Below are 12,918 nucleotides of genomic sequence, written 5' to 3'. Positions count from 1 at the left end.
AAAAATTAGTTTGAGTGAATACATGTTGAATTGAACAATAATAAAAATAGTAAATTAATTATAATCAAATATGAAGCGTTTGAACACTACTTTAAATTACATGCAGTATATCAGCCCACCTTTAATTATTGTTACCTTTACAAACTGTACATTTATTTCGTTTGGCTGCTTTTTTAACTGTGCCTGTGCAGGCACAAATATTTAGAGACAAAGGCATATTAAAAATGAAAAAAACCTCATTGTGTTATTACAGGAAAAGTATTGTAGAGTCCAACGCTGCTCAACAAATCCACAGCAACAACTAACCATCAAAGAAACTTTGAAAAGCAGATGAAGGTGCCATTCAATAGCATAACAATGAGAAAATAGTAGACGCTCCTTTATGGAACCTGAAATGTGTCATTAGAATAATGATGGCAGTGATTAATTATAATCCAAGTAATTAATACACTCAAAAGTAATTAAATTTGCATTTAAAATATGTGGTTAAAAAACATGAGTAAAGAAAAAATGGTATTCCATTATTGTATTGAAATGATGAATATATTCATTAATTTTTGAATGAACTCCTTAAATTACTTTAAAGATGGAGTTTCCAGTGTTCCCGTGGTCTTTCTTAATTTTCTATTATTCACAACATGCACTTTGCAGCATCTAGACTTAAGTAACGTGTAACAGGTAGATAAATGAATTGTGAAGATCATTTAAAAGCCTTTTTGGAGGTAATATTACAGATATATTTGAAAATAATAATAATAATTGAGTAATTTGTGCTTAAGGAGGGTAATTAAAGGTCCATTTAATCCCCATATATACATTGCATTATTTCTATAAAATGTTGTTGTCAGCTTTAGAAATAATACTTTAATATATCAATTTATTAACTTATCAGAATTAAACAACAAATAAATCCTGTAGCAAATGGCAACCTTCATAGTGTTCTTTGCGACCAGAAATCTACTGTACTGTACTTTTACTTTTCGTGGATGTACATGTGTTTTTATGTACATTTCTGTTTACATTTACATGACATTATTTACATTAACAGGTGCTTCTCATGTGTGTGGCAGCTGAAACAGTGGAGTGTTTTGCTTCGTATTCAGATGAGCTGTGTCGCTGGAAGTGGAGTGGGGGGAGCCTGAGCCTTTGTGTCACTGACATGGCTCCACCTTTCTGCTCTGTTCTGTTTGTGTGCTGCAGAAAGAAAAATAGGAGTGAAATAAGAGGAGAAAATAGAGAGACTAAGTGAGAGAGCAGCAGGTGCGATGACATAATGTGCACTGCAGCAAAACTGCAGCAGCACTGGAACAAAGGGTCACATTCACATACAGCCATGCAAAACCTACATTTGTCATTAGATGTGTACTCGGTCACACACACATGCAGACACACACACACACACACACACACACACGATTTTACTTGGTTCCTATTGTTGGTTTGGGGTTTTATTGATTTTCATTCGTGATTCATTCTCCCCTCAGAGAAGAGCTTCTCTATAAACCTCTCTACCTTGGATTTACTAAAACACAGTATTGATTTGTTTAAATACAACTAACATCCAGCTACGCTCACACGCTCTGTGTATCCCACCTTCATTTTTTTGTAGATACCCAGTTCAGGATGTCCATCTTGGAGCGCCTGGAGCAGATGGAACAGAGGATGGCTGAAATGACCAATCAGAACCCCAGCTCAGAAACCATAGCAACCAAGGGGGGAGGAGTGGAGGGAGGAAGAGCCACGGATCAGCAGTCTCAAGTAAGGCAGAAGGATGTGATTTTGTTTAGGTGAAATTTTCCTTTACAGCTAAATGATCTGAAAAGTCTGAAGAGATACGCTCATCAGGTGGGAAGTACAGGTAAACCAACATGAAACAAAGTAGGAATTGTTTTATTTATTTAAAAATATTAAAATGTTTAATTAAAGCAAAACTGTGTTGAGTCATTGAAATTAAATATGAAGATTAAACTTGAAGACTGCATGATAATAGTCCAATAAACTCCTACAGTAGTTTTGGAGCTCTGAAAGAAACAACTTGAAACAACTTTGTCTCGTTCTAATGAAACTTAGGGACACCTTGAAATACATTTTGAAAAAACAATAAAGGAAACAGTAGATAACACTCTGAGAGATTTACACGCTTAACTCATTGTGCCCTTCTCTGTCTAATCTCCCAGATCTCTCCCGATCAGGGTTCATTTGAGGGTCGCGTGGTGGTGGTGTGCGAGAAGATGATGTCTCAGCCATGCTGGGCTTCATCCAATCAGCTCGTACACAGTAAGAACTCCAGAGGAATGACCTTACTGCATCTGGCTGCAGCTCAGGGCTATGCAGGGCTCATTCAGACACTCATATGCTGGCGGTGAGTAACACACAAACATGACACACCATCATGAAGTTGAAGACTCTGACAATTAATTTGTTGTCTTGCTCTGCAGCACTAAGCACGCTGACAGTATTGACCTCGAGCTTGAGGTGGATCCTCTCAACGTAGACCACTTCTCTTGCACTCCACTGGTGAGCGATCAATATTCTCATATGTGTGTCTGAGTGTATGTGTCTTTCTTTTCATGGCTGTGTGTGACTTGTGTATTCCTTTGGCCTCCCCAGATGTGGGCATGTGCTCTGGGCCACACTGAGGCAGCACTGGTGCTTTACCAGTGGGACCCAAGAGCTCTGGCTATTCCTGATTCGCTGGGACGCTTGCCGCTCAATATCGCCCGATCCCGGGGCCACACTCGATTGGCTGAGCTCTTAGAGCAGCTGCAACAGACTCCTCAAGCTCAGGGCCAGCCTGCTGACACTTGGATGGACAGGTGGAGAGGAGAGTCACAGCTCAGTGGAATAAGCAACAGCCCCACCCCTAACTCTAACTCAGGTGGGAAAGTCCACTATTATATATGGTGGTGTATCACTAACAGGGAAGAATTTGTCTGTCGTTAAGGAGTCGGTTGACCCAAAACACAAGAAAATGTTTACATGACAGTAACCAGTAACAGAAGCAGTAACTTCCTGGAGTCTCCGTTGCCTGGCAACTGCAACTGCTCCCAGCCAAGAAATAGTTTGGCACATAACTCACTAAAACCACAACTTGATGTTTTTACACTTTGGTTTTTATACAAATGAAACAGACAAGATATAATGTTATGATGTTAATTGGTGAGCTGTAGAAGCACTAGGAACAGGATTTTGGACAGGGCTAGATTTTCTAACCAGCAGTAGGCTCCAGTTACATATTAGCAACGCAAATAAAAGTACTTCCCAAAATATCAAACTATTCATTTAAAGATTATATTTGTAAAACTCTACAGCAGTGTCTCTTTCCAGTGACTCTGGATACTCCTCTGATCTCTCTGTAGACAGTCTGAAATAAAAACTGAACATTATCACCATGGCTAATTATTTCTAGGCATAAGTGGGTGTTTTTATGTTTTGGGTTAGTATATCCAGTGTAATAGGAATCAATGTTGTCATTATTAAACTTGCTCTTATTTTGCCCTATCTTTGTTTCTCCAGAGCTGAGGAGAGCCAGGACAGAGAGCCAGCCAGACAACCAGAACCAGAACTGGAGCCAAACAGGACACAGAGCCTCACAGGGAACCCAGGGAGAACAGCGAGGTCCACCCCCAGCCAAGAGACTCAAACCCAGCCCAGACACCCCGCAACAGCTAGCTAACTCAACCCCCGGCACCAACACCCTCAACTCCCTCCTCAACTCCTCCCCCAGTCCTAACCCTCAACGTTCTCTCCAACCAAACACCCTACAAACTCAACCCTCCAACCTCAGCTGTCAGAGCGCACCTCCTGCCGGCTCCAGTCCTAACCGTCCTCAGCTGCCCAGCACCCCATTCTCCCACCTGCAGGCCAGGATAGGGGGGTCTGGAGGGGGCACCAGGTGGAGTCTGAGACAGACTCTGGGGCAGCGTAGCCTAGCCAGGAGGATTCTAGGAAAAGAACGACTGGCTATTCACCTGCGCCAAAGAGTGCTGTCTGACAGGGGAGAGGAGACAGAGCTGCTGACCTATCAGGATAACGCAGAGGACTTGCAGGTAGGGGGAGCAGACTGTTAGGAGCAGTTTTTGATCTTGTACCTGAACACTGAACTCTTTGTACTGTATGTGATGGACAATGTGTGCAGCTTGCTTGTATGCATGCCATGTTTGTGGAAAAAGTACATGAAAATTCATGAAACAATAAATTAAAAACTCTGAAAACAACTCTCCCCAAACTTTGACCCTCAATGTGAATAAGCAAAAAACCTCCAATGAATTCCTCATTAGGTTAAACATTTAAAGAAACCTTGGGATGGGTGCAAGAAGGGTAAGACAACAAACTGTAACTTAAACAAAATATAGGGAATAAATAAAATACAGGAAATAACTAGATGGGGGGGGGGCAGTGAAGATCCAGATCTTACATGATATGATATCATCATGGTCATAAGAAAGGTACCTGGTGAAGATGACATCAGTGCCATCTTTACCACAGACAACCACCATGAAAAGTTACTTACTCACAGATAGGCACACACTAACATCAATGACCAAGAATGGGAAAAAGGGCACACATATAAATTTCATACTGACAGGAACAATACTAACTGGTTTACACTGAAAAGATAGATTGGAGCGATAACATAAGTTTTAAGCTTGGTTGTAGCAATTTGTAGCGTGTGGCTGTCTAATAACAGCAGGAAAGTTGTTCCAAAAAAAGGCGATGCAATAATAAAAAAAGCTTTGAAGCCTGCAGTTTTCTTTTTTCCGTCTGGAAAGATAATCAGCTCCACTGGAAGACATGTGGCTGTATGATGCTGAAGGATGTCTGATACAAAACCATCAAACTGTTAGAAATACCCTCATGTCATATCTAGCATGACACAGACAGTCATATGTTTTGTATGAGATGAACAGTTGAGTTAAGAGTTAAGAGATGCATTCCCTTTTTCACTTACACGCCAATAATTTACAGATTTGAAAGCAGTCATTCCCTTGAATAAGACCACGTAGTTTAGTGTCATCAGCATAATTATGAAAATAAATGCCAAAACTAAAGATGATTTCACTAAAGGGCACCAGGTGTTTTACATGTGTGAGTTACACCTGCTGTGTGTGTGTGTGTGTGTGTGTTGCAGATGGACATTACGATGCTAGCTGATCACATCATGGAGGCTTCAACTGGTAGGCTTAAGCAGGAGACAATGGAGACTGAAACAGACTCTGGGAAGGTGGGGATCAGCAGTGACGTCAGGTTACTGTCTGGTTACCTTGGTGAAGTGGAGAGGTGAGTCAAAGAATTATAAAATTCAACCATATTTATGTCACTTCTATCTCATCAAATAGCATAAGTCTTTTTAACATACTTACTTCAGACTTTTGCTTTGCTCTCTGCTTTTCTCCAGGTTTCTAAACTTCAAGCCCCCGACTCCTAGCCCCAAACCAAACTCTCTCTCAGGGCCAGAGGATCAGCAGAGTCCTCAGGCTAAGCAAGCCCTGTCGTCCTCCTTTGACTGGAGCTCCTTCCTCTGTGCAGCTATGAAAGAGGAGAGGTTGAAAACGGACTCTTCCTGTCTAACAATGACTGAAGCAGAGCAGGGAGAGCTGTATGAGACCATCAGGGATGCTCTGCACTCCCTCAGAAAACACAAGGTATCCAGTATTATGACCTCTACTCTACTCCTCCAGAGTTTGCTCATACAGATTGTATGCATTTTGTCACTACCGCTTTTACAGTTCTGGCATTGACTCAGTTCGTCTTTCTTCCTGTTTCTGTCTTGCTTAATCTGCATTCGCGTGAAAGCTTAAGATGACTGTGAACATTTACACAAACACTGTAACTCTCCTCAGGGTCCCATTCAGGAACAACGCAAAGAGATTGCAGCAGTGATTCAGCGCTGCTATAAGAGATACAAGCAGGTAAGAGTTAACATACAGTTAGCATCAATTCACCACTTGCCATCATGTCAAGCAGACCTAAAGTAAAGAATTAAATTTCCAGAAATAATAGCACTAATAGGTGTGATTTCTCTATAATCTTAGCCTAAAATGACATGAAATATTTGAATTTTAATTTTTAATTATCTGATTTGTGCTAAAATCTATTTTGTGAATTGGCAGTTGATTTCAGTAAACTGAAATTATAAATGTGGCTTGTCCACATCCTGTCCTTATTTTCTTTAATGTACTAACTTCTTATCTTTTTAATAGCTCCAATGTAATCTATGACAAAGCCATATGGCTTAATATCATCATGTATAATACTTTCATAGTGTAGTTAGAACCATCAACGTTTTATTTTTTTAAGTTTTATTTACTGTCCAGTCAGTTTTATCACACATATTTTTGATTTTGCTTCAAACAGCTTGATCTATTATAGACATTTATTAACAAAACTATTGAGTGAAATTCAGTCATGATCATGATTTCAAAGAGAAATGTTTATAACCACAAAACTTGGTTTGTAGTCACTTCAAATTGTGTTTTCACAAGTCTCTCCAGCTGTTTAGGCAGATTCTGAGATGAATTTTTTGACTAACATGCTTAGACACACATTTCTGGTTTAGGTGTATATTTATATATGTATATTGATCTCAGTTATGCAAAGTAGATTGGAATGAACCTAAACTAGTTTTACATTCAGTTTATTCATTTAAGGTCGTTGCATATTCATTATATTGTTTAGTTTATCTCGTAAGGTTATCATATTTTTGTGATTTTGTTTTTATCTGTAACATTGATTTGGAAATAAAATTGTGTTCAGATTCAGTATTTAGCAGCGCAAAGGTACATATTTAATGCTGACAGAGGGCTTTTCAACACTGCTGTCTTTTCTCTCAGTATGCACTTTATAAGAGGATGACCCTGGCAGCCATCCTGATCCAGAGTCGTTTCCGGAGTTTCCATGAGCAGAGGAAGTTCCAACAGAGTCGTAGAGCAGCAGTCCTCATCCAGCAATACTACCGCTCCTACAGACACTCCCTCAGGTACTTTAAATACACACACAAACACACTCACACACAAGACATAATTATGTAAAAACAATTCTTACACCTATGTTTTCATCTACAGCAGCCTCCTAACTAAAAAACAGAACCAGGCTGCTCGCAAGATCCTGAGGTTCCTGCTCCGATGCCGCCACAGGTGAGGCATAAAACTCTCCACACCACTGCACACACATCCAAGGACACACACTCATACACATTACCCACACACGCACCTACAGCCCACTGCCACACCTGCGCTCACTACATTGGTGCTAATAGTTGGTGTTGTTTTACTGTTCCTGTGAAGCCCCTTGATGGACGATAGGCCTCTGAAACGGGTGAGTCTTCTCTCTCTCTTTTCTCTCTATCCCTCTCTCCTGGTGGCTGATGCCTGTATGCATGTCAGCAGAGGGAGGGGGAGAGGAGATCCTGGATTATCATCCTTCCCTCTCGCTCTCTCTCTTCTTCCCTCCCTGTCTCCCTGTCTGTCTCTCTCTCTCTCTCTCTCTCTCTATCTCTCTCTCTCTCTGTCTCTATGCGAGAACTGCTGAATGATGTTGGTACTTCTGCATGACTGACAGATAGATAGAGGAGCGATTCTTGCATATGGTCTTCCTGGGGGCATGTTCTGACTGACATCACTAGGGGACTTTAAGTGTCTTGCTTGGCCTGCCAGTCTCTTTTTTTGTGCCTTGATGGGTGGGGAGGATAAGGTATTAAATAACTTTCCCTGTTGCTCTGAGAATGGCCTGCAGATACAATAATAATAAAACATGCTTCAAAAGACCTGCATACAAAAATCTCTCTAATGTGTCTCTAATGTATGTTTGGTTTTTTCTCAGGGCCAGAGAGCAGAGAAAGGCCAGGGGTCCTGAGAGCCCACCGCCAGGCCCCACACACAGCCCCCTCAGCCTGTGAGCAATCTCTACATCCTCCCCGCCCTCCATCTTCTCCTTTTTCTTTCTCCTTTCTTCCATCCTCCCCAAACTCCTTCGCTTTCTACCCCCAACCCCCTCTCCCACCCCTTTCTTTCCTTCTCTTGCCTCTTCTTTCTCACTCTTTCTCCCCTCTTCTCTCAAGAGGGAAAAACTCTTCCCAGACAGACTGAGGACAGGATAGGTGTCCATCATGGCAGCTCAGACAGACAGACTGCTGGGTAGAGCCCAGGGACCTGGCTCTGCCCACAGCACTGATCCTCCTCCACAGTTTCACTGGGAGGCCATCACATTAACCTCATGGCATTCTTTGCACTCTTCATGGGTATGTTTCTTTGCAAGAGCAAGTCGACGAGTCAAACGAGAGAAAGCGAGGAAGCGCCTAGCAGCGACATCCTGCCGTTCGTGGCGGCGGCTGGATGTGGCGAAAGGCTCCTGTGATGAACAGCTGATTCAAGAGAAAGGCTACTTTGACATGCTGAACATGTAGAAAACCTTTTTTGCGTTTTGTATGCAAACGGTGATCCATGAAAGAATAAGAAAACATAAACCAAAAAACTCACTTCTATGTTGCATTTGCATGCAAGGTTTTTTCGCTTATTCCTCCTCTCCATCATCCTGAAGAGCTCTAGTGGCAAATCATTCTGCTGACTCAGTGTATCACAATACCACCAACCACTCTGACTCACAGGCTTACAAACCTATTAATCAGTCACCCGATCAAAAGGGGAGGAACTGCACTTGAATGTAAGAGGGGCATTGTTAGATAAGGGTTGGGGTCTGAATAACGATGTCTTAATTTGTTACATGGACTTTGTATGGAGTCGTTCTCAGAGGCAGCACTTTGCTAGCCTGACGTGGTGTGTCCGTGTTTGTTCAATTCAATGCATGTGTTTGAGCCACGAGCTCCTGCATGCTTGCCAAACTGCTTTAGTGTTGTTTCTTTTGTATTTCTATGTGTAGTTGTGTCTCACTTACGTCCTCATCAACTTATCCTTGCCCTGTGTAATGTGAACTGTGTAAGGACAAATGACTTCATTTTGGGTGCTTTTTTAAACTTTATTTATTTAAGGGTCTAATTATTTATTTAATTGGCTCAAGAGTGGTTAAGCTTGAGACTGGTTTTCCCCCCTTGTGTGGTAAAATATGACATGTTCCAATGGTTAAATGTCTCTGTTAGTTTGTTCTTTGCGTGAACCTCTAAATCCTAACTGTGGTTTTGAGGAGAGAGTCACATACCATTGCCTTGACTTCTTCTTGACTCTGAGAGGTCTCTATGCTTGCTCTGTACAGGACATGGGTCCTATACCTGCCCCTATACAGGGCATTGGTCCCCATATTAGCCCATACGGGCAATCAAATCCATATTTTGGACTATTGCATATTCCTGTATATAAACTGACGAGGTAAGGGGATACGAGGACCCTGAAACTTTTTCATAAGAGGACTGTATTTAAGATTATAAATTATTTTACTCCCATAATGAGAACTTAAGACAGAGACCTGGGTACACAGGATGGCTGTATTGCTTGTAAATAATGTAGATATTACAAACGGAGTAATGTGCATGAGATTTAAGACAAAGAAACAGCAAAAAGAACATGTTAGTGGCTATGGACTGTGAGAGGATTTTAACTGCTTCACTTTAAGAGTATCCAGTATAAGTGTTACTGAAAAGAACATTTTGTTAAAGCATGCAACTGAAAAATCTAATGTTAGAATTATAAGTGGGAAAACAAAGTTAGCTGAAACAATGATCTTTCAGACAAAACATTTACACTTTGTGCTTTTGTTTCTTGGCTAGCAAAAATTAAACCCTTTTTGCCAGTAGTGCCAATTATTATGAATGCTATTTTGCCTAACAATATGTTATGTTGGGGAAACCAACACCCAAAAGATATCAGTAAGATCCACAGAGGCAACACACACACACAGACAATAAACAGTAGAAGAGATCTAGTAATAGCTCAACCGTAGACCTCCTAAAAGTTCTGAAAGTTTGTCTAAGGCAGACTTACATATAGACGGTGATGATGCAAGTATGAAAATTATACTAAAATGGTGATGAAGATGATGACGACTATGAGCGTTTAAATGTGAATGCAATGACTGATGACCCAAAAAAAGGGAAAGAGGGCGCTACATTCTTGACAATGTGGTTGTGCTTCAGCAACATACTAGCTTTTATTAAGACCATTTTCACACCTACAGCGGATCCAGCCTGGCCTCCAGTCAAAGCTTTCCATCCTCAAACAGAATGTCTCCTCCCCACTTTTTACATATCAATATGTTGATTTTTTCTTTCCTCCTCATTGTCACTGCCATTATACAATGTGTACTTTAGAATTCTGGAAAGCTCTGTTTAGAAAGTGCCTGCTTAATAACAGAAAAGTGCAAGCTAATATCAGGAAATATCTATTTTGTGTTCTCCAAAAAAAAAAGGTTGCCAGTTACCTATTTATTTTCCTAAATTGTGTGTTTAAAAATGAACTTGACAGTGTTAAACTTGATCTGAGTCTAGGTTAGACGCTCTGATTTGTCAGTGGTATGAATGAATGCTCATGGTCTGATTGATGCTATGTGTTGCTTTATCAGACAAACTGGTAATTACAGTATCACTTTTTGCCCCCACTTGTGTGTGCGTTTTGCAGTATTCGAACAAGATAAACCATAGAATCCAGCTTCTGTGTGTGAAAGGCACTGTCACAAGTCTATTCAACACCCCAGTGTCGCTGTTGGGAGGAAGATGTGTTTTCTTGCATGGACTCACTTCGTCTCGTCTTTCCTCAAAAATGTTCTTGCGGCATTTAAATGAAAGCATAACCCAGCAGTTTTCCAGAGAACAAAATAACTGTCCTACATCCTTTCTTTCATTGTCTTTCTCTTTCACTCTCTCTCTCTCTCTCTCACACAGAGATGCACATACACACACACACTTGTAAACGCATACATACAAAGTTATACACATTCAGACGCACACAAAAAGCCACACTCTTTCTCTCTGTGCTTATGTCTTTGGGAATAATTAAATCTCTCCCTTAGATTTTACTCAGGGTTGAAGAACAGGGAGATGGTATGTGGAGTGTAACGATCGCTGACACACACGCTGAGTTGTACCGCTACTGGGGACTGTGTACATCTTTGTATGCATATGTATGTGTATGTGCATATTTGTGTATATTAGGGATACTCCAGTTGTTCATTGACTAATTAGTATCCGCAAATTTTCAAATGACGTTCTTGATCAACACTCACTACTGATAATCCAGTCTCATTTTTGTGAAGCAGTGAATGTGATCTGTTTGCTTCAACCTAGCTGTACCTTGCGTCACTTTTTCTACAAGAAAATATCTCCAAGTCCCTTATTTTATAGGATTTTGCTGAAATATAAATTCTACTCAAAGCAAGTAATAAGTGAAATTTCTATTTATACACTTGCTCTTGTCATAAACGCACAAGATTGTTAATACAAAGAATTATTAAAATAATGCAAAAATAAGTAATAGCCACGTATCACCTTGATTTTCTTAATTTAAGTAAACTTGTATGAGATGGTAAGTTGACAGATTTACAATTGGAAGATCTCTATTATGTGTGTTTCACATGTTTTCTGAATTGTCATCGTACTGAGAGACAGCCATGGTTAGGACAGCGCTGTCAGGAGCATTCATGCTATGGTAATCACTTGAATCTCCTCTTAAACTGCCCCTCCTCTCACATCAGCACAACTAAAGTCACAAAGAACACTGCTTCAAACTCCTATATATATATATATATATATATATATATATATATATATATATATATATATATATATATATATATATATATTGTCTACACACACATATACACATACACCGCAACATCCAAATGCTTGCGCTTATCAACACACACAGAATACACACACGAAACTAAACACAGATGCAGAGAATCCATTAAAAATGTTCATGTTTTTGGAGAGGATGGTGACTGTAAAAAGAGTATGTAGAGTAGAAAAAAGTTAAAAGATATTGAGATATTGCCATAGTAGACAGCTGGTAGACATGCGCAGAGATGGCCTCTGTTCTCATAAGTCAGCCTAAAAATGAATGGTATACCCTTTCAGGATGTGTTTTGAGAGGGTGAGGCCAAACACCACATTGCATGCTAGAATGGTAGACCCTTATAGATAATCTATGGCTAGACCTCTCCTTGCCTTCCTCTTCTTCACCCCGTCTTCCCTCTCTCATTTCCTGCTGTATTCCCACCTTGCCTGCTGTTGTGTTCTCCATGCCTATCTCAGTCTTTCATTCCTCTTCTTTTGTAGCCTAGTTTTAACTTTTTTTTTTGTTTTTGTTTTTCAATTGTGCATGCACAAGCATCACTAAATTGTTGATGTTTTTAAAAGAATATTTTGTTGCTGAGGCCATGCAAAGTGTTTTGAATATTGCCCTTATATGTGGAAAATGTCTTCTGAATGCTTTACATAATTTCTGCTGTAACATGAAATCAGAATAAAAAGAAAATTTGCACTTTAACTTATTTTTTGCCTGATAATTATTCCACCCATGGCTCTTGAAAAGAAAGTTGAACTGGTTTCACCTGCCTTAGGTCTACATACTTTCTGGCAACAGACTCTATAGTTTGCAAGGCAAAATAACTCTCATCTCAAGGTTTTTCAGAATACTGAACCTATAGTCCTTAACATGACATGACAATTCCCTGCAGAGACATTTTTTTAAAAATGTATGTTGTACAGTGTGTACTGTGGAGAAGATGGGTTCAACATTATGACTATTTGTTAGTACCATTTGTACATATGTGTACCTTTAGGTAATTGGATAGGTCCATGGAAGTTGACAATGTGTTATTATATAAACTGAATGACAACCATGTTTCAGTGTTTTAGTAAATTCTATCTGACGTCATGGAAAAATTAATCAATAGTCACTTAATTCAAGTTCATTCAGAATATTTACAGAATTGTTTTGGTTTTTACTCTGTTATTCATAGACTATTTACTAA

The 12,918-nt window shown here is 40.0% G+C and overlaps 1 protein-coding gene across 4 annotated transcripts in view; it reads left to right on the top strand.

Annotated features, from left to right (window-relative positions):
* Positions 1 to 12,429, top strand: part of LOC137181809 (calmodulin-binding transcription activator 1-like) — a 58,785-nt gene extending 46,356 nt beyond the window's left edge. Inside the window, exons 11-22 of one of the 4 annotated variants that reach the window (XM_067587840.1) lie at positions 1,610 to 1,758; positions 2,178 to 2,362; positions 2,439 to 2,517; positions 2,611 to 2,878; positions 3,517 to 4,049; positions 5,132 to 5,280; positions 5,399 to 5,645; positions 5,844 to 5,912; positions 6,834 to 6,979; positions 7,068 to 7,136; positions 7,287 to 7,317; positions 7,822 to 12,429. In XM_067587840.1, coding sequence (XP_067443941.1) covers positions 1,610 to 1,758; positions 2,178 to 2,362; positions 2,439 to 2,517; positions 2,611 to 2,878; positions 3,517 to 4,049; positions 5,132 to 5,280; positions 5,399 to 5,645; positions 5,844 to 5,912; positions 6,834 to 6,979; positions 7,068 to 7,136; positions 7,287 to 7,317; positions 7,822 to 7,854 — 1,958 coding nt within the window. In that variant the 3' untranslated portion in view covers positions 7,855 to 12,429. Of the gene's footprint in view, positions 1 to 1,609; positions 1,759 to 2,177; positions 2,363 to 2,438; positions 2,518 to 2,610; positions 2,879 to 3,516; positions 4,050 to 5,131; positions 5,281 to 5,398; positions 5,646 to 5,843; positions 5,913 to 6,833; positions 6,980 to 7,064; positions 7,137 to 7,286; positions 7,318 to 7,821 lie in introns of all 4 variants that reach the window. The other 3 variants (XM_067587838.1, XM_067587837.1, XM_067587836.1) reach the window with 3 other exon arrangements.
* The last annotated feature ends 489 nt before the right edge of the window (positions 12,430 to 12,918 follow it).

Source organism: Thunnus thynnus, chromosome 4 (assembly GCF_963924715.1).
Source record: "Thunnus thynnus chromosome 4, fThuThy2.1, whole genome shotgun sequence".
NCBI classification, from domain to species: Eukaryota; Metazoa; Chordata; class Actinopteri; order Scombriformes; family Scombridae; genus Thunnus; species Thunnus thynnus.
The sequence above is the reverse complement of the archived record's forward strand: the minus strand, read 5'-3'. Positions and strand labels throughout refer to the sequence as shown.